The 24607-nt window shown below is 40.0% G+C and overlaps 1 protein-coding gene across 6 annotated transcripts in view; it reads right to left on the bottom strand.

Annotated features, from left to right (window-relative positions):
• Window positions 1-24607, bottom strand: part of PTK2 (protein tyrosine kinase 2) — a 233649-nt gene that overhangs the window by 163156 nt on the left and 45886 nt on the right. The window contains exon 1 of one of the 6 annotated variants that reach the window (XR_010371361.1): window positions 8839-9207. The exons of 3 other annotated variants lie outside the window; for them this stretch is intronic. Coding sequence is in view for 2 of the 3 variants with exons in the window: in XM_064442018.1 (XP_064298088.1) it covers window positions 8839-8980 (142 nt within the window). In the remaining variant the exon portion in view is untranslated. Of the gene's footprint in view, window positions 1-8838; window positions 9208-24607 lie in introns of those variants that run through there. 2 more of the 6 variants (XM_064442018.1, XM_064442019.1) reach the window with 2 other exon arrangements.

The raw sequence follows: 24607 nt of genomic DNA, 5'->3' as shown, positions 1-24607 counted from the left end.
TTATAACACTGCTCAGAGGCAGGAATGGCAGTGCCGCTGAGCGATAACACAGCCTGGCCCACTGCTTCCCACAAGGCACAAGGTGCCGCATAGTTTACTCACGCCTCTGGCCAAACCAAGTAACTTGCTCTGCTTTTCCTACAGCATGAAATGGGAATAGCAAGCATGACCTTGTTCCATACAGTACTTTAACTAATGGATAAGGTGATGGACAGAAACGTAATGAGAGTGCTCGTTTCTGAAGTCAGATTATTCTTACTTTATTACCAGCTCATCCCCACTCACAGCCCTAACAGTCACTGCTCCCTTGCAGAACTCACTGGACACAAATTGCATTAACTACTTTCTCTTCCAATTTTAGGAAATGAGCCTTTTTGGAGAAGAGAGATCCCAGAGTTTGATTTCAGCACAAACAGTAAGAACTTTGAAAACTCCAAGTTCAGAAAACAACCTGAATGAGGGTTTATCACAGAAAGTATTAGGTAGCCACAGCTATAGCAAGCACTGCTGTTCTGACTGTAATACCTTGTTTTTCATCACTGAATTATAGCGTAAACTATACAAACATATCACATCCAGAGTTCTGAAAAGAAGTGAGATGTGACAGGTGAGAGCAATATTCCAAATAAATTCTTACTGCATCTCCATATTGATAAAAGATACTTAAAATTATGTTTAGATGTACAAACTTGGTGCTTCAGGCATCATGCCCAACACTACTGGCCGACGCAGGTCACACAGCTTGTTTCAGGAAAACTAAGTAAGTGCATCCAAAACCAGCAAGTAGTTTGTTCAATATCAGATCAAACCAGAACACAAACAACTCCCAAAATGACTCTGGAAGAAAGAATCAGTAATGGACGTTTTCCTATCCAAGCACTGATTATGCCTTGTATCCATTTATTTAGTTTGTATTTTATATTATATACTCTATAGAGTGTGTATACATATAGAAAAAACATAAAAGTAAAAGCAGTGTGGCTGACAGAACTTAGTAGCAAAGTACAAAGGGGCAAATCCCTCATTTCAAAGGCAGAACTGGAGCAGTGCAGTGACATCCTCCTACCTCTGTATAAGAAAACGCCAGGCATTAAGTCCTCCCATTATAACTAGAGCAAAAAACACCCTTAATACCAGAAAGCATTTAGAAACACATACAAAAAAGCCTACCTTCTGCTAAAACCTACAGTTAGTTGACAAGGCATTAACGTATTGAACTGACAGGCACCACTGCTGTCTGCCCATCCCACCTCTGTGCCAGCGGGCCTTGTGCTCTGAACAGCTGAGCAGGTTAGGGTGCAAAGCATTGATTTCTTTGCCACTCACATGATAAAAGCGGCACACTAATTAGCACTGCACTGCCAATGCCATTGGGTGAAGAACAGATTCACAACTCCCAGCCATCCAAGAGGCACCTTTACCCTCTGGTAAAGGGTTGGGATGGATACCTACAACACACAAGCTTCCATTTTGACAGGTACAGCTATATACTACCATAAACCAGAGACCTTTTAATTCAGCGGGTATGATTCAAGACCACTGTAATCAGACACCTGAATGGACAAAGAGCTGCTGTTCAAGTCAACTGGCAACACAAGTTGTTGTATGGGAATCACCTGTTGTGATCAAATTGAAACGGTTGCTCTACTCTATCATTGCCGCAATTCTTCAGTTTATCTTCACCAACCATCACGCCACAGACTAGACAAAACCCCCTTTGAGTTGAACACACTAGGATTTCAGGAATACAGTTCCTTCTAGTATCTCCCCATAACAGCAAGGACGACTGAGCATTGCTGAGTTGCAAACATAACAGCAGAAAGCCTATGAGAAGAGCTTGCATCTTATTGACCCTTATCTTCAGGAGACAGCCGAGAAGCTTCAGGAATATATCCAGTTCCTTACCATTCTCCTCCCTAGGAATAAAGATTTAACAGGACTGCAGACCATTACTCATTCTGCAACTACTTGTGATGAAAAAGTTCTTTGCTACAACAACCTTTATATGCTTATTAAAGGAGAAAACTCAAACCGGTATGGGGATCCATGACCAAATACTAGCAAAGAAGTAATTAGACTAGCTTCAATCAACAAGTAGTGCTGTTTAAATGAAGAAAAGGCTGGTTTTACTGAAAATTTTAAGTAGAATTGGCTTAGGTCAAATTCTTAAAGGAACTAGGAAAAAAGCATACAATGAAAGGAAGGCATTACCATTCTTTGATCATTAGTCAGATAACCCCAAGGTGTCATATACTGTAAGGAACATGACAGTGAAGATGATCATCTAACAAGGCTGAGAAGCAAAAGCTTTCCATCATTGTTTTGGACATGTTTAAAGTTATTGTATCCGCACCTCTTCCAAATCTGAAAGGAAACTGCCACATTCCTGTGGGCCACCCATTCAGCTAACGTAAGGTGAACTGTCAAACACTGTATGCAGAGAAGAGGTTAAGACTATTCGATTTCCTCTGACAAAAAGAGATTTTAGTTCTATAGCACATCAAACTGAAGTTAAAGTTCAGCTTTCAGTCTCAAAATGCCACGCTTCAGTTTATTATGCTCTTCATCTGTTGATATGACACCTTCTACAGCTCTTCATTGAAGTGTCTTCAGTTGCTGTTGTACCAAGTAATGGCAGAACTGAAGGTCACACACTGACTTTCTTGCTGTACTTACTCAAGATGAGGAGACTTAGGCCACTTCCTCAACAAAGCAATGGACAACACTTAATTCACAGAGTGAGTCCAATTTAAATAAAAAAGACAAACCTAGTGCCTAGTTTTATGGATCTCAAAACATTGGCAGGGGAAACATGATTTTGGAAAGCAGTGATGGTCCTTGGGAAAAGTAGTAAGCAATCTCTCTTCTGGCAAAGAAGCAAACCTTGGTTATCAAATGGAGCAGGGAAAGGAGTTTGTTTGCAGATTATTTTAAACGAAATGACTCAGCAGATCGAATTCCACCCAGAAATACTTTTTGTAACCTCTTTGCTAAGCTACGTTCAATATCAGAAGAGGAAAATCCAAGCCTCTCCCTGTATGCCAGTAAATAAAGAGTCATGGCAAATGCTGGGCAATCACCAGTTAACTCCATAACCCCAGCAATCCCTGTCCCTTACAACCGACCAGAAAAAATTGGCATAATTCTAAACATGGATCAACAGTAGATATTGCAATGATCTCATTTATTTTGCAAGGTGAAGTCTTAACGATCCTGCAATACTTTTATAACTGCTCTAATCAAATACATTTATGATGTGCTGTACTTAGGCTTGTTTTCATGTAACATTTACAAAGACATTTCCTTATGTCTGTCTTTTGTTTGCTGTGCTAGTTTACAACTCAGCAGCTTGTACAGGCTTGCCTATGGTAATGCGACAGTATATGTTAAGATGTCTCCAGTTTTTAATAGATACAAATTTGCTCATTGTAATCAGGTACTGAGTTTAAGGAAACTAGTGAGGGTTTTTTTTCGTAGTGATAATTAATTAAAACTACATACTCTTTGCTGCCACACCGAATTTTTTACAAGACATGAATTTGCAACTATTCCATTTAAGCAACACTTCAGCAAGCAGAAGGACTGAGACAAGCTGATTTATTTCTTATAAATGTAACAGCAGTCAGAAAAGCTTATTTCATTACAATGGTCCTTCCAATAAAAGCCACGCATGAAGATCAGTTGCCCAATGAATTGCATTCGATAAAAACGCATCAAAAACAGGTAAGAGACCGTCTTCGGTATCTAAGGATGCTAATTCCAAAATACTCCAATTGTTGCCAGACTAACTGTGTAAGGAAAATGATGGTGAGTCTGTGTGTACTTGTGTGTATATATGCCATATAGAAAATAAATACATAGATACACACACACAATGTGACTTGTGATAAAAGACTTTCAAATATAAACTGAATAAGAAAGCTATTAAGACCACAAACTCCTGTTTGACTTTTCAGCAAAAATGCATTGTTTCAATCAATGCACCATTCTCTTAAATGCCAACTTCCAGACTTCATTCTTCAGCTTTTTCAATGCATCTTCAAAAGGATATTTTAAAACATTTCGTTTTCCTTGCCTAGGTTTTAGTTTTTCTCAGGCAGCTCAGAATTTAACTCCAGGCTGGTTCACTGGTTCATTACTGGGTGCTACAACTGATAAGATCATACATGCCCATTACACGGGGAACACCAAATGCTCCCCCAGGGCTCACCTTTTTTGTAATCACTTTCCTTTTTTTGAAAAAGTATCTCCAGCTCCATCTTCTATTCCAGTAGTCTTTGACTAAGAAACAAATCACCCTAATGGAAATGCATCGTTACTCTCATAGCTGCGTACTTCCCATACATTTTGAAGAATACCAATGCTTCCCCACGCTGTACTGCAACACTGAACGGAAGAAACCCCCCTGCTTTTCCAGACTATTTTCCACTTTTAAATATACACAGTCATTTCAGGAATTGTTTTTAAACTGCCTTTGAAAATTAGTGGTTTGAGATTAACGCTGTTTTTCTCTCCTCTACAAAGATTTCCAACAAAAGAACAGGCACATATGAATTGAAATAACAGATGCCTTAACAGTTTGAAAATCTCACAGCTTAAACTTTATTCACTTGTGGCTTCTTAACAAAAGTTTAGACAAATTTATGGTTTGGAAGGAAATGGTTGATGTGTCACATCAGCTGATGCAGCCAACGTAGTAAGTGAACAACAGACTGTCAAATGACAGACTAGACTCTTTCCCCAGTTGTTATACCCTCAGAAAACAAGAAAAAAGCACTTCACTGCATTCCTGAACTACATCTAAAGATCCACAAAAAGTGCAAGAGAGGGTGCTTCCCTCCAGTCACCTCAACCGAAAGTCACTACAAAGATGCACCAGAACACTCATGCTAGCACAGGGGCTTTCTGTATTTCCTAAGACATAAAATAGCATTGTGTATATGTTATATACACAGTGTCTCTGTCAAAAAGTAACAAATCTTGTTTTAGAGACTATTTACCTGCCTACCTTTCATGGTATCAACAACTTTCCTTATGCTGTTTCTACCACCATGTCTCTTTTAGTGACTACCCGTTACCTAAAAATCTAAGTGTCTGTTGGACTGAAAGTTATCACCCAAGTATTTGTGTTAGCAAAACAGTAGAGACTTATGAGACTGAGATGAAGGAGAAAGAGCACGGAACTCTTATGTTGCTTACACTCAACTTATCCTGCTTATACTCAACAGATCACCAGCAGGTTCCACCTGAACATGCCTCCTGAAACAGTGGGGTTCATCGGGGGGAAAAAAAGAAGGAAAAACATTTAACTTGGAATAGCTTATCACTTTAAAAAAAGATTGCAACACTAACAGATTGCAATAAATAGGGTAAAACTCCTTCCCAGGTGATTAAATACATTTCACAACATAGCTGGCTTAAATTTTTTTTTTAAAATCAAGACAAGGTTTTGAGTGAATTGGGCTTGATTATCCTAAGACACTATAGACCTTTTCATGTTAGTCTGAACAGCTGAATTCAACTGTGATCACCCTTCACTAACTACTCACATGACATACACTTAACGACATCACATCAATTTATTGTTCATAAATTATTAAACAGAGCTCTTCACATGAAAGCTATTCAAGAAACTTCCTCCTGAGGGTGGATAATTTACAGCTATAGAGCAGAGCTATCCAACTAACCTTAACTGTTACATTTATTTCACAGAGTTATTTTCTAAGCTTAAAGTGACATTCCACGTGAAACTCAGGAAAAAAGGTCAGTCAGTAGTAAAAGCATCTAAACCAAAGTACAACACATTATATCATTAATAATCTTACCAAAGATTGGAGATGTTAGTGAAGAGTTTTTAATGATCTGTGACTACTTTCTGGTCTACTGTTACAGTAAGAAAGAAAACATCCCTGTATGATACTGGCACAAATTTTCAGTACTTAGCTGGAAGAAAAGTACTGCCTCCTCAGGGACCAAGAAACCCACTTCAGTGTCCCCCAAAGTTGTAACCGAGCTTGAAGCTGTTTATTCCACTAAACCAGAGATTTTATGATTTAAGTTACCTAGTAAGAAGGGGGGTGGGGCGCATGGGGAACAGCCAATTGCTACTGAAGTAATACAGAAATACAGACTTGCTAGCAGAGAATAAATATGCCGGTAAAGAATACACACACTTTCTCTTTGTTTGCCCATCAAAATAGCCTCAAATCTGGAGTATGCAGATCCAGACTAAATTCTTGAATTCAGTAACATTACTTAGATCTGACTTCAGTGTAGAAAGCAGTCAAAACCTGGCAATACAGATTACACAAATACTTTATAAGAAACCCAAATATTATCTTATTGTTCAATGCAGCCCTACAGGCAGAGCATGCAGAATTGGCCACAATTAGGTCAGCACACAGCATCACTAAGACAACTGAAGACTTTAGATTTAAGAACAAAAAAAAAAAGCAGAAGCACACTCTCTGAACAGACTCGCTGAAAATATTTCAACGCATTTTCAAAGAACAAACATTTGCTATGAGATCACACATAAGACACTGAAAGCTCAATCTGTCACATTCAAATAGAGAACGGACTATTCAGAAAGAAGTTACGGATGATGAAACATATACATCAAGATCACATTTTAAGATATTATAAAATACTTAAATGTTTTCTCGATCTCTGCTGCAGGTAACCTGAAGCTTTAACAGAAAAGCCAAGGTGCCAGAATAAAGCTATCCAAATTAAATGTTTCTCGTTAATAGATTACCTTTCTTTGATTGCAGGTATCTCACAGCCCTTATCAAAGTAGGCCAGATCCGTTTCATTTCCCTAAGGTTAAGCTGGTGAACAGTATACAGAGTATTCATCAACTAAGGAATAGCCACCATTCAACGCCAAATATAGCACAAGCTATTTCTCATTTGTCCTATATTTTCTGGAGGCTGAGATGTAGCTCTTTCTCGAAGTCACCACAATTGGCAGCCTCGAAGATGCTGATGCCTTTGTCCTCTTATGCAACTCCTGGTGTCCCCCTTCTCCCCCCCAGGGGAATAAAAAGAGATTACATAGCTGTTATCCATTTCAGGGCAGAGGAGGATGGATAAGCAACCTTCCCCGAAGTTACATTCTGAGAACACTTCACAGGCGACCAAGGGGAGAGGAAGGGATTGTTTTTCACTCATTTTAGTTGCTGGAGCGGGTGGGGGGTAATCGATACCTTTTATGCTGGCCCAATGCAGCCATCCTCTGCAAGAAGCAGCTAGCCCTGCTGTAGTCATCCTCTGGTGCTGCAGCAGGAGGGAGAAAACCGATATCCCCAATACTAACCAGCCTTAACAACAGATGGGAACAACTTGCTTTTCCTTTGAAAAGATTTTTCTTCCCCACTTTTCAAAGTTACTCTCTGAGAAGTACCTTCATTCGAACCCTCAAAATAGTCCAAGGGGATGAATCCCAATTTCACCTAATACTTCTGTTATCCAATTTGTGGCACACAGGAGGAGTAGGCATCGCTATTACCTCTTCCTGGTAAACAAGTTTTCCTAAAGGCAAAGCAAAGCTTTGTTTTAGCTTTGTTTCCAGCTACTGTAACTCACTGATCTATTAACTATTATTCCGAAGTGAGCTGACAGATTTGCAACTTCAGGAGACATTACCAGGCTGTGGTGTTCAACTTCTGCGATTTCTTCTTTTTAAAGTTATTTCTACTGCGTCTGTTCCTGTAGTATGTCATTGTTCGGCAAATGCTAGTTTAGCCTGAACCGTTTAGCAAGGTACAGAAAGCATACAAGACAAAGCCAGTGTTAAATGCTCCTTCGTGTCTCCGCCAAATAACGACACAACAGAAATTCTAAATAAATTCACTGTTATTTTTCCAAGACTACTCAACATCAGCCATGCCTACCAACTCCTTAGCTCAGCTACGTTTCCCCTGAACTTCTGAAGTAACTGCCTCTGTCTGTAATCCAAGATTATGGTGACGCAATACTTCACTGCCAGTTTCTCTTCCAAAAAAGAAAGTACGTTGAAATGAAAGTGAACACGAGGAAAGTTATGCTTACAATCAGCAACACTCAACCTTTTACAGTTGCTTTCCATCTAAGGAAGATTTGATTCTTTGGCTACTAACAGAATTTCGAGCTTTATCCCCGTACCATATCTTCATATACACACTCTCACCCACAACACTAACACATAAAAACCTTCTAGATTATAACAGGGTAGATAGCTTTGGGGAATTTATAACATTATAAATGTCCTGGGATGCAATTTAAGATAATCCCATGAATGAGTTTCGCATTTCCATCTAATTATTGTTAAGCCTCAATCTCAAGTCAAACCCTCTCATTGTAATAAATGCACGCTTTGTGGATAGTTATTGTCTCTTTGGGGGGTGAATAGGGGTGGCAACTTCGAAGACATCAAGTAAAAAGATGTTAAGTTGTCCACTGTAAACGCTACCTATGATCAGCCACTTAAAAACTACTTCTTCCAAAAGGTAAGCGAAAGCAGAATTACACTCGCAGTGGTTTCAAACATACAAAGATCAAACACAAAGCCCTCAGATCCCCACATCAGGGGATGTAAAAACCAAACAGCTCAAGTGCGCTTTCATTTCAGATAATTCTGAAAAGCAAAGGGAGGGGGGAAGCATTACAGCTGTCAGGTGAAAGAAGGTCCTGCAGACTTGCTTCACGTTACGAGCCCATGATGAGAATGAAAATATTTTATTTTCTAGCTTTACTTTTTGTGTTGATAGGAAAAAAAACCCTATAGACCCACAGGTGGTAAGCCATTAAACTGGGAGGGAAGAATAGATATATATATATATAAAGAAGGTAGATGTACCTTTAGCCCAGCATATCGGGAATGGGCTACAGCCGCTTTTCTCCATATAGATAGCACCTGCTCGCCTCGGGGCCTGCTGGCCTGCCACTTCCAGCAACCACATACACACGACCGCACAGAGGTTCACGCCAAGGCTCGGCATACAATGTCCCGATTCAGTGCTCCGGCAGCACGCCGTCCTGCGGGGCGGCGGGGGAGGGTGCTGGGAGCCGCTTGAACGCACTGGATCCGGGAGGAAGGAGGAGAAGCGCTACCCTTCCCCGGGCGGGCCGGGCCGGCTTCACCTGGCGGCGGGGGCGGCGGGGACGCGGGACCGCGGGCGGCAGCGGCGGGGGGGAGCGGGGGAGGCCGCGCCGCTGCTTCATCTTCTCACGCCTCGGCGACTGGAAGCGCGGACCATCCTTTCCCCGGGGGTGTGAGCTGGCGAGGAGGGCGAAAGCAGGCAGGGGAGTGAGCGCGGGTGCCCGTCCCCCGGCCTTCACTCGGGAGGGAGGGAGGGAGGCGGGGAGGAGGGAGGGGAGGCGATTAGCGAGCGCGGCATTAATATGCTAATCTCCCCCTTCTGTTCAATTCACCCGGCAGCCTCCTGTTTACCAAACTGACAGACGCCTCTGAGCTGCAAATCAAGCCTGACCCGGGCCGGGGCCGGAGATGTGCTTCCCCCGACCGTTCCTCGTCGCTCTCGCCCCAGGCTCAGGCTTAGGCTCAGGCTCCCGGCCCCGGCCGAGCGCCCCCGGCTGCTCCCCCCACATCACTCTTGCCCAACCAAGCACCCCAACTGCCGCCATTGCTTGTATATATACACAAAAATATATTATCATTGCATACGGCTGTGCCGAAAGAACCACCCACCACCCTAAAAGCACACAAGAACTTCCATCAGCTGCAGCAGGAACTGGGGTGAGGCCCCGTGTCACTCCACCTGCTTGACTTCACAGCTACAGGATTATGAACGACAGAACCCCAGTAACATTCCTCTGCCTTACAAAAAGAGCAAGTATCACAGCCCATGCCACTAATGACTCAGTACCAGGTCTAGCCTTCCTCTAAAACCAGGGCTACTTCATATACTTCTAGCCAAAAGGCAAAGGTCACCATCCACACACACACCACACGGCATTTGTTTCTTAACTTTGCCACACATAGAATGGTTGTAAGTCATTTTGATGTTTTTTCTTTTAGAAATGTGAGGATAAACATTACAAAATGTTTATACACACACATTCAGGCAGCACATTATATAGAAATACAGAAAATATTCATTTTACTCCTTAGCAAAAGGTTGCATAAAAATCATAAACCACTGATTCAGCTAAAATATGCATTAAAAATCAACAGGAACAAGACTCACACACAGATCATTAAAGCTCTTTATATATTCCACAGTAATCTTTTCTCACTCCCAGCCCTCAGCAGTAAGGCATAAGGCTTATCCAAGACTATAACCAAAAGGGAATTAATCTAAAGCTAGCAGCCTCCAACTTAACCTATCTGCCTACTTGTAGCAGCACGCACTCGTCTATAGCATATGTTTAATTACTATTCTTGACTCTAATACTGCCATCTTCATTTCTCAATACACTGGTGCTGCAGAACTGCAGCGGTGTATGTCAAAACTCTTGACAAATACAGTTGCTGCCTTTTTTTTTTTTTTAAAGAGTATTCCTTTCTTTTATGTTTGAAGGAGAAAAAGTATTCACTGGGTTAAAAAAAAAGAGAGAGATTAGGCCACAACCAGGCCCATCAGATGTTCTGCATCACTGCTCAGGCACAAAGCTCTTTCTGGGGCTGAAGAAAGCCAAAGGGAACTGAAGACATGCCTGGATGCCTTCCCCCCTTCCCCCCCCCCCCGCCACCCTGAAATTTTCAAAGCCCAAGTGTTACACAGCCAGACAAATACTTCCAGCAACAAGGTCGATTAGACATACCTACAATAATACAGCAAAACACAGTATAGTAGTATTTACCACACAGATTATTTTAGTTGTGTGCCTACAGAAGATGCACGGACACAGGATAGGTGCCTTTCTCCTTCAAGCTGCGGCTCGCAGCGCAGGAAAGCTGCTTTTACACATCCAGCTCTGCCCCGGGCTTCCATGATGACCTTGAGCAAGTCTTGTTTCCTTACAAACTGGAAAGCTGCAGATGCTTCTTTAGTTTTCCCTGAGTTGGTTTGGTCTGTGCCTTAGGGTGTAAAATATAAAAAGCCTGCACGTCTGCCATAAAAATAAAGTGTTTTGCAGAAAACTAGCTAAAACAAAAATTCAAGAGGTTTAAGTGGTAGGGCCTAAATTAAGTTTTATGCGTGCAAACAAAATCCTTGAAGTATCAACTGCGAAGTGCGTCACCACGGAGAATTTTAATAAACAGAATGCGTGGACTCACATTTTTCTTTATACTTTTAACAGATTTGACTAATATAGATTATCAGTCCAAGTGTCAAGGGATACTGCCTGCTCATTACAACCATCCTTATCGATGATATGAATATTACAATCATTCTCAAGGACATACCTTCTTGTTGTAATATTTCACCTTCATTTTGTAGCCTAAAAGTACTACATAGCATGAGAATTCTTTTAATTCAGTTTTAGAAGTTATCCAGTATTTTACACATTGACTGTAGGTTGTTTCAAAATAAACTGTGCTTCTTTGATGCTGAGATTATTTTTTTTTGTTAATTACTGAATTTCTATTTGTTGCTGTAAAAAGTAACCCTCACACATATGCTTGTTCTCTTCTTTCAAGTAACACGATCAGTTTTTCTGCACAAAAAAGCCAAAAGCATGAAGTTAGTGTTCTGGAGAAAGTCAGAAACCCCAAACTTTCAGTTCCAGGGGGAAAGAGGGGCAAGGACAGACCAGAGGAAAAGGCACAAAGTAAAAAAAAAACCCCAACCCCCCAAAATATGTAACTTTTCCAGTGTTCTCTCTCTAATACGCTCAATACCAAGTATTTGTAACATTTTATAAATACTGCTCATCAAGTAGCTGAGTACCATTTATGTCAAAGAGCCTGTTTTAAGCAATGCCAATCAGATTATAACAACACTTACTGAGGTAAAGAACATCCGCCAGAAATTAGGACTGTGGAACAGGAACATTCGTTCTTGTGTAAGATGCATACGCTGACACACACTGATAACATCTGCACGGCGCTCACTGTGTAAGTAGTGATGCTAACAGCTATCAAATACAACACTAAAAATATTTATTTTTTAAAAAATGAATGCAGTAGTTTATACTAAGTACATGCAGAAGTACTGGCCTTTTCCCTACAATACACATTCTAACCAGAAAACACTCCAACTACCCCAGTAACAGCAGATAGGCCAAGGTTCTCAGCTAAAAAATGGCATTTTTGTCTCCAAGGTAATTCAAATCAAGACTTTTCCACTGAGAGTATGACTTTGGTTGCTCAATTTCAGCCTGGTTTTAAAAGCTACTGAATATCAGCACCAGTTTTTTGAAAGCAAGGGAGAGGGGAGAAAAAAAAAAAAAAGAGTCACAAGCTTTTGAATTGTATCAAGGCATTTAGGTTTTGTTTTAATTTTGCCTGCAGGGCTGATCCTGTCTCTTGTGCCCTCAACTGCAAAAATCACAAAGCCTTGTGGAATAAAGGGTTAAACAACAGTTTTGTACAACTGGGAGGCACATAAAAGGCTGTATAATTTTTTCCACTCAAGCTTATCCAAACAAGAATAAAGATCTAAAATACCTATCAGATGAAGCTTGGCTTTCTCTAGGGTTATGTCTGGAGACTGAGGTCCTGTGGGGTGTCTCACATATCTCATCAGCAGAGCGCTAACTACAGTTTCTCCCCCAGTGAACAGCATCACAGAATCTCTCCACTATTCAACCAATTATTTTCACATCAGTTAATATCTCTATTCATCAGATTTTGATCGAACTGGCTGGCAAGTTCATGCAGTGTTAGGAAGGGCAACAGGGCAGAGCCAGAGGACCCTTGCTTGTGTTTCGTTCCCCTGAGAAACCAAACTAAACTCAGCGTTGGGAAACTTTATGAAGAAAGCAGGCAGATCTGTATTGAAGCAGCATTTGACAGTAGAATAAAATGATTTTCAGTTCCTCTTCTGCAACATCTCAGCTACCAGATGAACATAGCAGCAGAGATCTCCTTCCAACAGAGAGAAGGCAGCAGCCCATTTGCTTGTTAAGACAAAAACGAAGCACTACAGCCTAGAGCAGAGCAACATCATCATCATCATCATTATTATTTTGGACTTGATTACTCATAGGCTTAGCCCACTTCATGGGCTACTGTTTATCCCTCTAGTAGTTACTAGATGCTGAAGAACAAGCACATTTCTTTTAAGATCTGCATATTGATATAAGAGATGGAAGAAGAACATTTCTTCATTGCATTCATTCTGCCAATAAAAACTGAGAGCTCCCAAACCAAGTTTGCCCTCAGGAAAAGTGGAGAATTATTTTTTTTTAAAGCCACAAATGCTTTTTACCGAGACAACTGCAGAGCATCCTGTAAAGCTAAGAGTGCCTGATGACTGTTTTAATTTTTAGAACATGTTTATTGCTCATGTGACCATCTTCTGAATCTTAATTAATTTGCTTTTCCATGTTTGTATCCAGAACTCTGCGAAGATGCTCTTGAAACATTAGAACTGCTCTGTAATCTTCATTAATCTTCGTTTTCTCCAGCTTGTTCCTTATGGGTGTTTTTTTTTTTTAATTACTATAATTATTTTGTGTGCGTAATACTTAAGAGTGGAAAAGATTATCTCTAAGTTTCCCTTCAGCCAGAGTCAAACAAACATCATCTCCTTTGTTCGCAGGAACTATTGAAAAATAGTGCATCGCCATGACATCAAACCTGGAATTGTGGCTCCTGAAGTCTACCTTACACTAAGCTCAAGTTTTCTAAGGCTGACTTGGAAACCTACCTTTGATCACCTGGTCTCTACACCTATCCTCGCCCCTCTGCCCACATCTCCTCTAGCATACAGTCTTCTCCTGAACACCCTTTACCAAAGGGCACAACAGAGAACAAGGATGACAGGTTTCATGAACTCAAAGGATCTCTGAAGACTGAGAAGTTCTGTCATCATTATACTGCCACCAGAGATGTTCTAATTTAACTATCAGTTTTATCTATCAGAATGCTTAAAGGCAAATGCCATATTATTTTGAGGATCAAAACCCAAAGCCCAGTCCTCCGACAGAAATAATTCAGCACAACTGAGAAGCAACATCTCCATGAATTCAATTGACTCTCTGCAATATGGACAAACTCTAATTCCATGCTCTAGACTAGATGAGCCCATTTTTTTCCTGAAGGAAAAAGGTAATGAGGACTTAGGAAGTAAACCTTAGAGAATCCATTTTTTAAAAAGGCACAAAGCAAACTACTAGAAACATCCCTTCACTGTAAAGCTAAGTGTTCTTTTGTGAGGTTCCCATCAATCACATGAAAAATTTGGATTTATGAATTTAGACCTCATTTTGAACTTCTAATGGTGCCTGTGTTAAGATTTCTTGCTCAGAGAATGCTTGAGATTTGAACGAGTATGACAGAGTGGAGCTCACACTTCCTAGATTCAACCCAGGGCAGCTGATAGCCAGGAAAAGAAGAAAATACATCACAAGATTCATACTACAGTGCTTCAGCTGACCAGAAGACAATGCCAGTATCCCACCATGAACTCATTCTAGAATATAAACCACTTTGGATCTCTGCTCAAGACATTCTTCTGGCATAAATTCAATACAATACTGGATTTGTTATCTTCCTCCATTTGGTGAGCATTATTAGTACCATATATCTAAGGTACTCCTGAAATATGCAGAGATTTAAAGCAACTCTTTCTCACCTTCTGGGCCACGGTCACCTAATTAGCCTTATTATCCTCTGAACTACATTATAAGATAGTAGTTGACAGAATTCACTGCTTTTATTTTCAAATCTCAACCTATTCGTAGTATTGCAGTGGGGAAGGGAAACACAGCAGCATGTTGGGGAGAGAAGGAGGAACGGAGTGTTAATGAAATTTCCCATACTTCCCCTTCCCAAAGGATCCTCTGACATTGAGCAGCAGACCAGACAGCATGCAGCCTCCTAGCCCCTGCAGGCAAGACAACAGATGGCAGAAGGACCACTAAGTTCACTTTATTTTTATTATTTCATAAATAAAGACTAGCCATTTTTTAAACCCACATGGGTTTTATTAATTTTCAGGCATGAAAGTTGTAGCAGATTTTCTTGTGGGTGGACTAACCCGCTCATTTTCTCCCACTTCCTTCCATTTACTTTTTGAAGGCTTACTGCAGCAAAGTATAAAGTCAGCGCCATGGAAGCTGAGAATGGTTTAAAATTACTCCTTCCTTAGGGCACTGATTCCAATCTTCTGCCTCTTCTTGTTCTATGCTATTTACAAAAAAACCCAACCCCAAACAAACAACAAAACTGTTGCTATCCTCAAGACTTCTCAAAGAAGTTCCTTCACAATTCCAAAATTCCACAATTTTTGCTTAAGGCAAAAATCTGCTTCATGGAGACCTGGAAAACTAAGAGAAGAAAAAGTGAACCCTACACATCCTGCTCCTTGTTTTACTGCAAAATAAAGGTTGATAATTTTGCTCTGTGACAGGCTCACTGTGCTTATCAGTTTGCACGGCTTCTCTTCAACTTTCAAGTGGGGAGAAAGAAGAGGTCTGACAGGAGGAGTGAGACAAAGCTATCCCAAAATGGTCACCAGAACCTTTCCGGACCTTATCAATCTTCCTCTATTTATGAGGAAAATGTTCTGTTTATGAGGTAAACACAGTAGAAGGTATGTGAAGGGGGAGGACCCCACCCCTTTGATGCTGTTTAAAGATAATGCATTCTGCAAGGACTACTTTTGTACTGTGGAAGGGATCCCTGAGTGGATCAGTTGACCTCACAGATGCTTCTTTAACCACCCCACCACCCCCCGAAATAATTAGTCACATCTTCTAAGAAGGATATAGGAAAATGAAGTTGCTTATGGGTCAAGCAAATCTCTTAAGTGTCTGTTCATATCTGGGCTGCTTTCTCTCTCATTACCTAATAACCAGTTACACAGGAGTAAGAAAGGTCTGCAGCCACAGAGGATCCACTTAATTTACCAGAAATTATGTAGTCTGGACATATCTCCCTTGTCCTGCTTCTCTTCCATATGTGAAATACAAAGTTAGAACAACAGCTTACCAAAAAACTTTGTGCTGAAGAGACATTTACAACTAAGTTGCACCTGATTTATGTATCACTGCACCTCAGAAGAACACACATCATTTTCAGACTCCCAGTGTTACATAAAACACAATATAACAAAACACAAATATAACATTAGCAATTCCTCAGACTCCCAAACCATTAAATGCAATTACAAACTTAAAAAATAATCCATGAGCTCACAATAATGCAACAATATTCTATTTATATTTAAAAACACAATGTTAACTGTTCCACCAGTGTGTTTCTTAGTGAAGGATGAGCGTAGCATAAATCCCCTACCTATAAATAAATATTTATAGGCAAAAACAAATCACTAATTTTAAAGTTCCACTGTTACAGAACAAATCAACAAGCCAGCGCTGATACCTTTCATGTCTAAGAAGTCCAAAATTAAAATTTAATTTTTACATAACATCTTTTAAAAGTTTTATAATACAAGCATTAAGGCTGCTGTATTAACCAAACAAATTCCATGCCTAGCCTATCAAAGACTACTGTATTTAAAAAACAAGAAAATGTTGTTAGACACAAATCCCCCTTTCCTTCTCTGATTCGTGTAATTTGGATTAAGAACTGTTGCATGAGAAATTTCAAACAGAGTTTGATGTTTTGTTTAGGAGAACCTCTGTTAGAGTCCAGGTGTAGCTGAGCCTCTAAACCATAGAAAGTTCAACTCCTGTGACTTTAATCAATCCCTCCCCCAATTTTATACCAAGAAGGGATGTTCACTTTACAGGAGCTTTCACCTATATTACTGCTTCAGGAGAACAGCAATAAACTTTCAAGGAGCAGTTCCTCAGGCAATCATTTTATGCTCCATTATGGGGAATCAAAGGTTATCTTCAGGTAACACAAAACCTTTTATTTGACGCCAAATCCACCACCTTAAATAGCCTCATTTGTTCTCCCAATTACAGAAGACAGTTTGTTGTCAGCACAGTGCTGTTGAACAAGTTATGTTTACCTATGAACATACCTGCAGGGTGGTATCAAAGCACTCACAAAACACAAGCACATGTTGCTTAGTTTTAAAAAAGCTTCTAGGAGCTCACCACCAAATAAAGCTCAAGTTAGTTTATCTAGTCAGCTGTGAAACTACATGAAACAGCACTCAGTATTTCAAAGACTGCAAATATCCCCAGTCCACACCCTTTTATAATACTTGAATTTGTGAGCGGACAAATACATCCTCTTCATTGTAGCTCCAAATTCAGCTGAACTTTAAGAACGCTAAACTTCATCTGTTGACTTGAGGACAACGTAAGCACAAAATGCAGTGCTGTGCTGAAGCTGAAGACACATTCTTGAATACTCCTATAAAAATTAAACTAGGCAAGACCAAAATCTACAAGATCAACTGATACGGCTGACTCTTTGGGCACAGCCCTTCTTCCAATCCAGGAGAAGAGGTATTAAATAAATATCCAATGTCTTGCAGTGATAGAACATTATAAAAACCCCTTTCTGACAGCAGCCTGAATGACCTACATTACCAGACATCACAGGAACAACATTGTCAGCACGTAACAGCATCTGACAGAGCCAAGAGCTCATCTCTTGCGTGGTACTGAGCTGTCAAGTACCACTTCCAAAAAACCTGTGGTATTGGTCTCCACAATCCCATTTGATGCATTTCAACCAAGACACAGTATTAAAGACAATCAGACACAAAAACCAGTGAATGCATGAACAGAGGAAAACTGTAAGCCTTACTGTAAGCCTTATCCTGCCACCACGACATGGAGAGCAAAGCATATTAAACTAAAAACTGGTGGCAGAGAAGTTCAAGCACCCTGAAATGAAAGCATAGTAAAAAAATTTTAAATTGCAGAAGGAGCTGTGAAACTGCCATCTTAATAGGTTAAATATCTTTGAGGAATTACTTCAGTCCAGTCAATTCTGCCTTGGGGTATAAGAACAGACTTCCTTTCCACCCCCTCAAGTTTTGAGGGACATAGCTCATTAGACAAAGCCTGATCACTGTCCTTCAAATTTCTACTTAAAACCCTTCCTTAATAAATTCTATATAAAAATACCAATAATTCAGTTACTGATGCTTCCTAAACCTCAACAATCACAACTACCTCTAACATGTCATTGTACCATTTGGCTCCCCCACCCTTCTCTATCATTTATTTTCTCTATCATAAGGCCTCAAGTTTCAATAACACCTTCTACTCCTCCTCTTGGAGGATGCATAGTTGACCATGGAACAGACAGCAGCAATTTTAATGCTAATCAGTAATGTGTTACTGAGACTAGAAGCCTTAGTTGCATTCTACGTTTTCATTAGCAGTTCAGCACACATGGCTGTGGCTGGTTTTCTCCTTATCCTGCAGGGACTTCACAAAAAGCTCCAGCAAAATGGCTTTGTGTCTTAGTGGAGCAAACTTCCAACCACAACCATGTGTGCTTACACCCTGGCCCAGCCAGCCTTTATAGCTTTAATTTGAAAAGCAGATAAATCTGGATCACAACATAAAGCCTATTAATCCAGTATTTCTCCATATTAAGACTTTCACAGAAAGAGTTTTCTCACATTGCTGTGAAAAAACCTAACAATAAAAATAAAACCATGTGAAACTATTCCAGCAAGTAATCTGAATGAAGACTACCTAGAAACTTTAAAGATCTTTTTAAAGGGATAATTAGTAAATGAAGACAATCTCACACACATCTTTGTGGCAGAGTTAAACAATTTCATCAGAATTTTTAAAAGGTTTCACATCCAACTCAAGGGTAATTCCAGCCCACAAATGGAAGCACAGGCGTTTAAACACACCATTTCTGTTATTCTGGCCCCTCATTAAAATAAAATTCTGAAAAAAACGTGCCTGCTACAAGAACAGATTTTTTTCTTTTTTTTTAAGTTTGACCCTTCCGTATGTCTGACAAAACTTCTGCAGTTTTTCCTGTACAAATTATTGATCCCCAGCTATCAACCAACGAGGGAAAGGCCTGGAGGAAACAGATATAAGCTGTTTGGGTATTTTCTTAAATATATTCCTCACCTTCTGAAAATTAAAAAAATAGAGAGTTAGGTACAATATCTACAATTTTCCTTAATACTTCCTTTTTCTAGTCATCTGCTGAGCAAAGAAAACCTGCACAAATATGAAGTTGTTAGCCAACTACACAAGCAAAGTAGCGGAGCTCATCCTTGACATTAAGAGCTGTCAAGGATGTAAAAACTAGAGTAAAAGAAAGCTCATATCTTTTATTTAGGGTCATTTTAGGCATAACTTAAAGTTGTTGATAAAAGTTCAGCCATGCAATGTTTTTTCTCTTGGTTCACTGTGGCCTGTGACGTTCTACTTCAAACAAGTTCATGTGTATTTTGGGAGAAGATCCCAAGCCACTCCCAACCCAGGTCTCAGAACAAAAAACACACTCTAACAACTAACATTTTATATAAACCAGCTACACAAGACCCAACTTGATTTTCAGAATCTTTCTTTCAGTAACACTGTCATCCCCACCCTTCCTTTACTTCATAGTTGCTATGAAAACCTTAGGTACTAACATACTCGGACACTACTGCAAGCACCTCCAAGGCACTCATCCAAAAAAGCTTCAAGTCTCATCAAAACCTACTGTAGAATTATTAACTTCTTGACAAAACGGAGGGATGGGGAAAGCCTTTCTCTCCAATACCTTTTGTGTTTTATCAACAGGGAGAAACAAAAACAAAAACCACCACCAACAACAAAAAGGGGTAAAAATCTTGAAAAACTCGTCAAGGCTCAGTCAGTTATTGCTCCATTTAGGTTGCTTCCACACTGAGGACACTACACTATGGGATGCAAATTTAACTGAATAGGAGACCAATGTGGTGTGTGAATTTAACAGAAGCTTGCCCAGAAAGCTGTGAAGTGCATCATGCATCTACGTTGAAAGAACGGCAAGAGTTGAAGGAGTTACAGAAATTAGGAGAAACTGTACTTTCTGTGGAGCAGTCAAACACAGAGTGAATGCATCATGGGCATAAGCAGAATATTGCTCACAGGACAAGGTAAAGAACATATTTTTGTACCATAATTATGCACTACTTCAAAGTTTTGTGTTTTCCTTAAGTAATTCTGCACCAGAACAAGATACTTTCAGTGACTGCCACTGACAGTTTGGTGTTGCAAAGCAGCAACAGAATCTCTCATTCACAACATCCTGATGCCCTGATTATAGCTCACTGTCCTCCATTTGCGAGGCTAGCTCTGCTCTTGGATTTTTTTCTTTTCTCCTGTAAAAGAAGATAGATGCATTCTCCAGTCCTCTTAGCAGATACCCACCCCTTACCTTGCCTGTCACAAAAACTTTTATAAACTAAAAAAAACCGCCACTAAAAAAAAAATATCCTGATAAGCGATTAGGAACTTCCAAATACCCTTCCAGAAGTTTTTCTAAAATTTGCAACCACACAATGTCCCCGGGTAACTCAGCAGGTGCACGCTTAAAGCAAGTACAGCCACAGTCTTACAATGTAAAAACAACCCTCTCCCGCTGATGCGCAACTACAGCACTGGAAATTTATACTTATTGTGTACAAACAGTGACCTGAACAGAGAGCAGGTTTTGCATACTCTGCTACTATCAGGATCATAGAATGGTTTAGGTGGGAACGGACCTTCAGAGGTCATCTAGCCCAGCCTCCCTGCAGTGAGCTGGGACATCTTCACCTAGATCAGGTTGCTCAGAGCCCCATCCAACCTGACCTTGATTGTTTCCAGGGATGGGGCATCTACCACCTCTCTGGGCAACCTGTGCCAGTGTTTCATCACTCTCATTGTAAAGAATTTCTTCCTTAGATCTAGTCTAAATCTACCCTCCTTTAGTTTAAAACCATTCCCCCAAGTCCTGTCACAACAGGCCTGGCTAAAAAGGATGACTCATTCCAGCAGGTTTTGCTATATTGGGCTAGAACAGGGACACTCGCTCAGCTCTTTACAAACGTACCCGCTGAAATGAGTGCATCCACTCCACCACTCTACTGCAAGCCAGCAGCAACCTCCACTTTGAGAAGTGCAACAGCATTCATCATACAGCTACTCCCCAAGGCCAAGAATTAGTTTCTCCCGCAGAAACATGAGAAATGTCACATTTCTATAACCGTGGTGGAGTCCAAACAACATTATACTTTAGATCTAGATCAACTACACTACTTGAATAACCCTCATCGATGCCCTTTCGGCTTTTCCTGCCAACTGCCAGCCACTGGAATGAACCTTCTTCACTTCAGTCATAGAAGAGCATTTATAGACTGCCTCAGTTTAACTTGAGCTGCCAGTTCCTAGACACCCCTTTTGTTTCAACAGAAGGGAAGAAAAAATTTAATGGCACAGAACCCACAAATAACCATTTTCAGTCTGTGTTCCTTCAACTCCAAAACAGGTAAACTTTTTCTCATAGCAAGTAAGCATCCTGTTCTAAGCAAAGCATTACTACAAGTTATTTTTTGACAGCAGGTAGTACAGAGTTCTAAGTCTTCCTAAAATTCCTCTGATATTACTACTGATCAAAATCCATAAAATTCAATAGCTTCTGCCCTATGAGGTTTCTTCCCCCCAAACAATTTCCAGGGTTTTCTTCTTTTATGTTTTGTCCAGAAGCTCTGCCAAAACCTTGCCTTCCCCCCCCCCCCCCCCGTCCAGAAGAAAGAATGCCAACTCTTAGTATGTTTAAAATAAAGTGTTGGACAACCCCCCTTCCCTGCACCCCTAACTATGCGAGGTATAAATTACCCACCTCTCAAATGGAAGAGTACAAACACCTTCCTGGAAAACCTGGCTGAGGAGTGTCAACAGGTGCCCGTATGACACTGAAGCTCAAATTTCTTGTCCATCATCCTCAATGAGAGAATATATGCAATCTTAGCATGTCTAAAACAAACTTTCCAAACTAGGAATAAAATCAAGTACACTAGCTAAAAGAATGGAGAAAATGTGCAGATTACTTAACTTGAAATAGCCTGATTTCAGTTATGTAGTTCAGCTTTGAATTATCTGGAGCGGAGCAGCACTGGTTCTCACCCACACCACCTTCTGTCACTTGAAAAAATAAGTTGAACAATTTTCCCTAGGAAAAGTATCCTTATCCCTCTGAACTGCAAAATTCCTATTCTGAAGACATCATTTACAATATTAATTTCTAAGGAAGCAGATAAAAAATTCCAAATTAACCTAAAATAGCAATGAATTAGAACAAAGATGAAAAAATGTTACATACTACATATTTAAGTAATACAGTTTGTATATGATGCACCCTTGACTAGTGGAACACTTCCACTTCAAGTTGACTGCATAGGAATAAGCACAAACAGTCCTCACAGCAGCGTGTACGTCCCCAAAACCTTGGGTGCCAGAACTACAAACAGGAAACAGCAGAGGAATGTGCTGAATTGCCTTTTTTGTTTATTTGTTTGTTTTAAACTCACAGACTATTAACCCAGCTTGTCAACATTTATAAGAGCATAAGACATAGGACTTGAAAGACTTTTCATGTCCTCAACTCCTACTCCTTACTTCCTCATGCAATCATGTCATAGCCCCATTAAGTGATAAATATATCAAATTTCACCTTCTTTGAGCATCAAAACAGACTAAAGCAGTTCTTATGGGTGCCACATCATTCCCAATACTCCTGATTTTTTTTAATCCTACTTTCAAGACTCTATATTGAAACTTCTTTCCTTCTACCCCATCTCCTCCTTTTTCCTCTATCCCTATACACACTCCCACAAAAACAATGGTCTGCAGCCAGGGCAAGCTTCTTAACTATAAACCATTTTACAGGCTGTCATGGCAAACGGGGGAGGCTCCTGACAGCTGGAAGAATGCAAATGGAACTCCTGTCTTCAAGAAGGGCAAGGAGGGAGGGCCTGGATAACTACAGACTCATTAGCCTTATCTCCATTCCTGAAAAGATGATGGAGCAAATAACTCTGGAAGCCATTTCTAAACATATGAGGACAAAAAGGTGATCAGAAATAGTCAGCCTGGATTTATGAAGGGGATTTATGCCTGATCTACCTGACAGACTTCTATGGTGAAAGTACTAGCTTGGTGGACTTTGCTTCCCTTCACTTCAGCAAGGCTTTCAACACTGTCTCCCATGACAATATCCTAATAGACAAACTGATTAAGTATGGACTAAATAAATGGACAGTGAAATGACCTGGAAACTGTCTGGACTGTCAGGCTCAAAGGGTTGTGATCAGCAGCTTGAAGTCCAGGTGAAGGCCAGCCACTACAAGCAAAAGATTAATAAGAACACCAATTTCTAAAGGAAAAAGACAAAAATTTTAAGTTACCTAAATTTTAGTGAGGTGGTTAATAGGTCTTATCACCTCAACACTACCACAAAGATCACTGATAAAAATGTTACCTTCTTCTTACCAAACCATGCTGTTGCTATTGAACTGTGTGGACATCAGCTGTAAAATATGGATGGGAGTGCAGGGAAGAAGGCAGTGCCAAAAGTGCAGCCAAAATAAGCATAGAAATTTTCACTAGAAAGGCTTGCAAATAGATAGATCTAATGTCAAGACCTTAGCTGTCATCTCCCCACATCCCCAAAGTGTTCAATGCAAAAAACCCCAAAACACACAGACACCCGCCCCGATACTTAACAGCAATAGCTCACAAAGGATAAATATATTGCTTTTCCAAGTATCAGATGTATAGGACAATGGGAAAATGCATTTTATGAGGTACAGATGGTTAGATTGTTAAACCTACTCAATAAAATTTTAAAATAGAAAGTTTTAGCAGAGAATTAGCAAGGGAAACTTCCTCAAAGTGACATTTAAGCTTGGTCAGCAATAATCTCATCCAGTAGTAACACAAGTTTTGTGATACAGTATTTAAGTCTAGAAATAGCACGTACCTCGCAGATAGTGAAAAGATTTAAAATTATAAGGCATATTTTCATCAAAAGTAGTAAAGCCTTCTCACATCTTCTGAGCCATAAGAGGCATGTAGACAGCTATTTTAGCTTCATAGCACTACCATTTCATAAACTGTAAAGTTTTCAGTTCCATCCTCATTCATTTGTAAAAGGACCTCCTAATTTAAGTGCAAATAAAAAATTTACAACTGAAACCATCACAAATATGTGAGCATTAAGTTTACTGTTGAATAAAATCAGAATTCTTAACAAAATTCGCAAAGATTCCTACAAAAAAGAAATTGTGATTTTCAAAAGGATTACTGAAAATACTACTTTTAAGTGAAAAAGACAGTGCAGGTTCCCTTGTGTAATCCCTTAAGCACCATATCATGCATTCTGACATGTGAGGAACTGTTTCCAATCTTAGTGCAACATGTACATACTTATTTAAAATTGAAGTGACAAATCAAAAAGCCACTATTTTGTACTTTTTTACTTTTGACTACACAGTTGGTTACTTCCCCCCCTTTAAGCAGAAACTCTAACAGTTCTCTGCTCATGTTATTGAGTTTGTTCTCAGCTACATGAACAATCACTGCAGAAGATATTACCCTCGTAATATATGTGAACGTTTATTTTAAGAATTCTGTATATC

This window comes from Phalacrocorax carbo, chromosome 2 (assembly GCF_963921805.1).
Source record: "Phalacrocorax carbo chromosome 2, bPhaCar2.1, whole genome shotgun sequence".
Lineage (NCBI taxonomy): Eukaryota > Metazoa > Chordata > Aves > Suliformes > Phalacrocoracidae > Phalacrocorax > Phalacrocorax carbo.
This window is presented reverse-complemented; position numbering and strand designations above follow the sequence as displayed.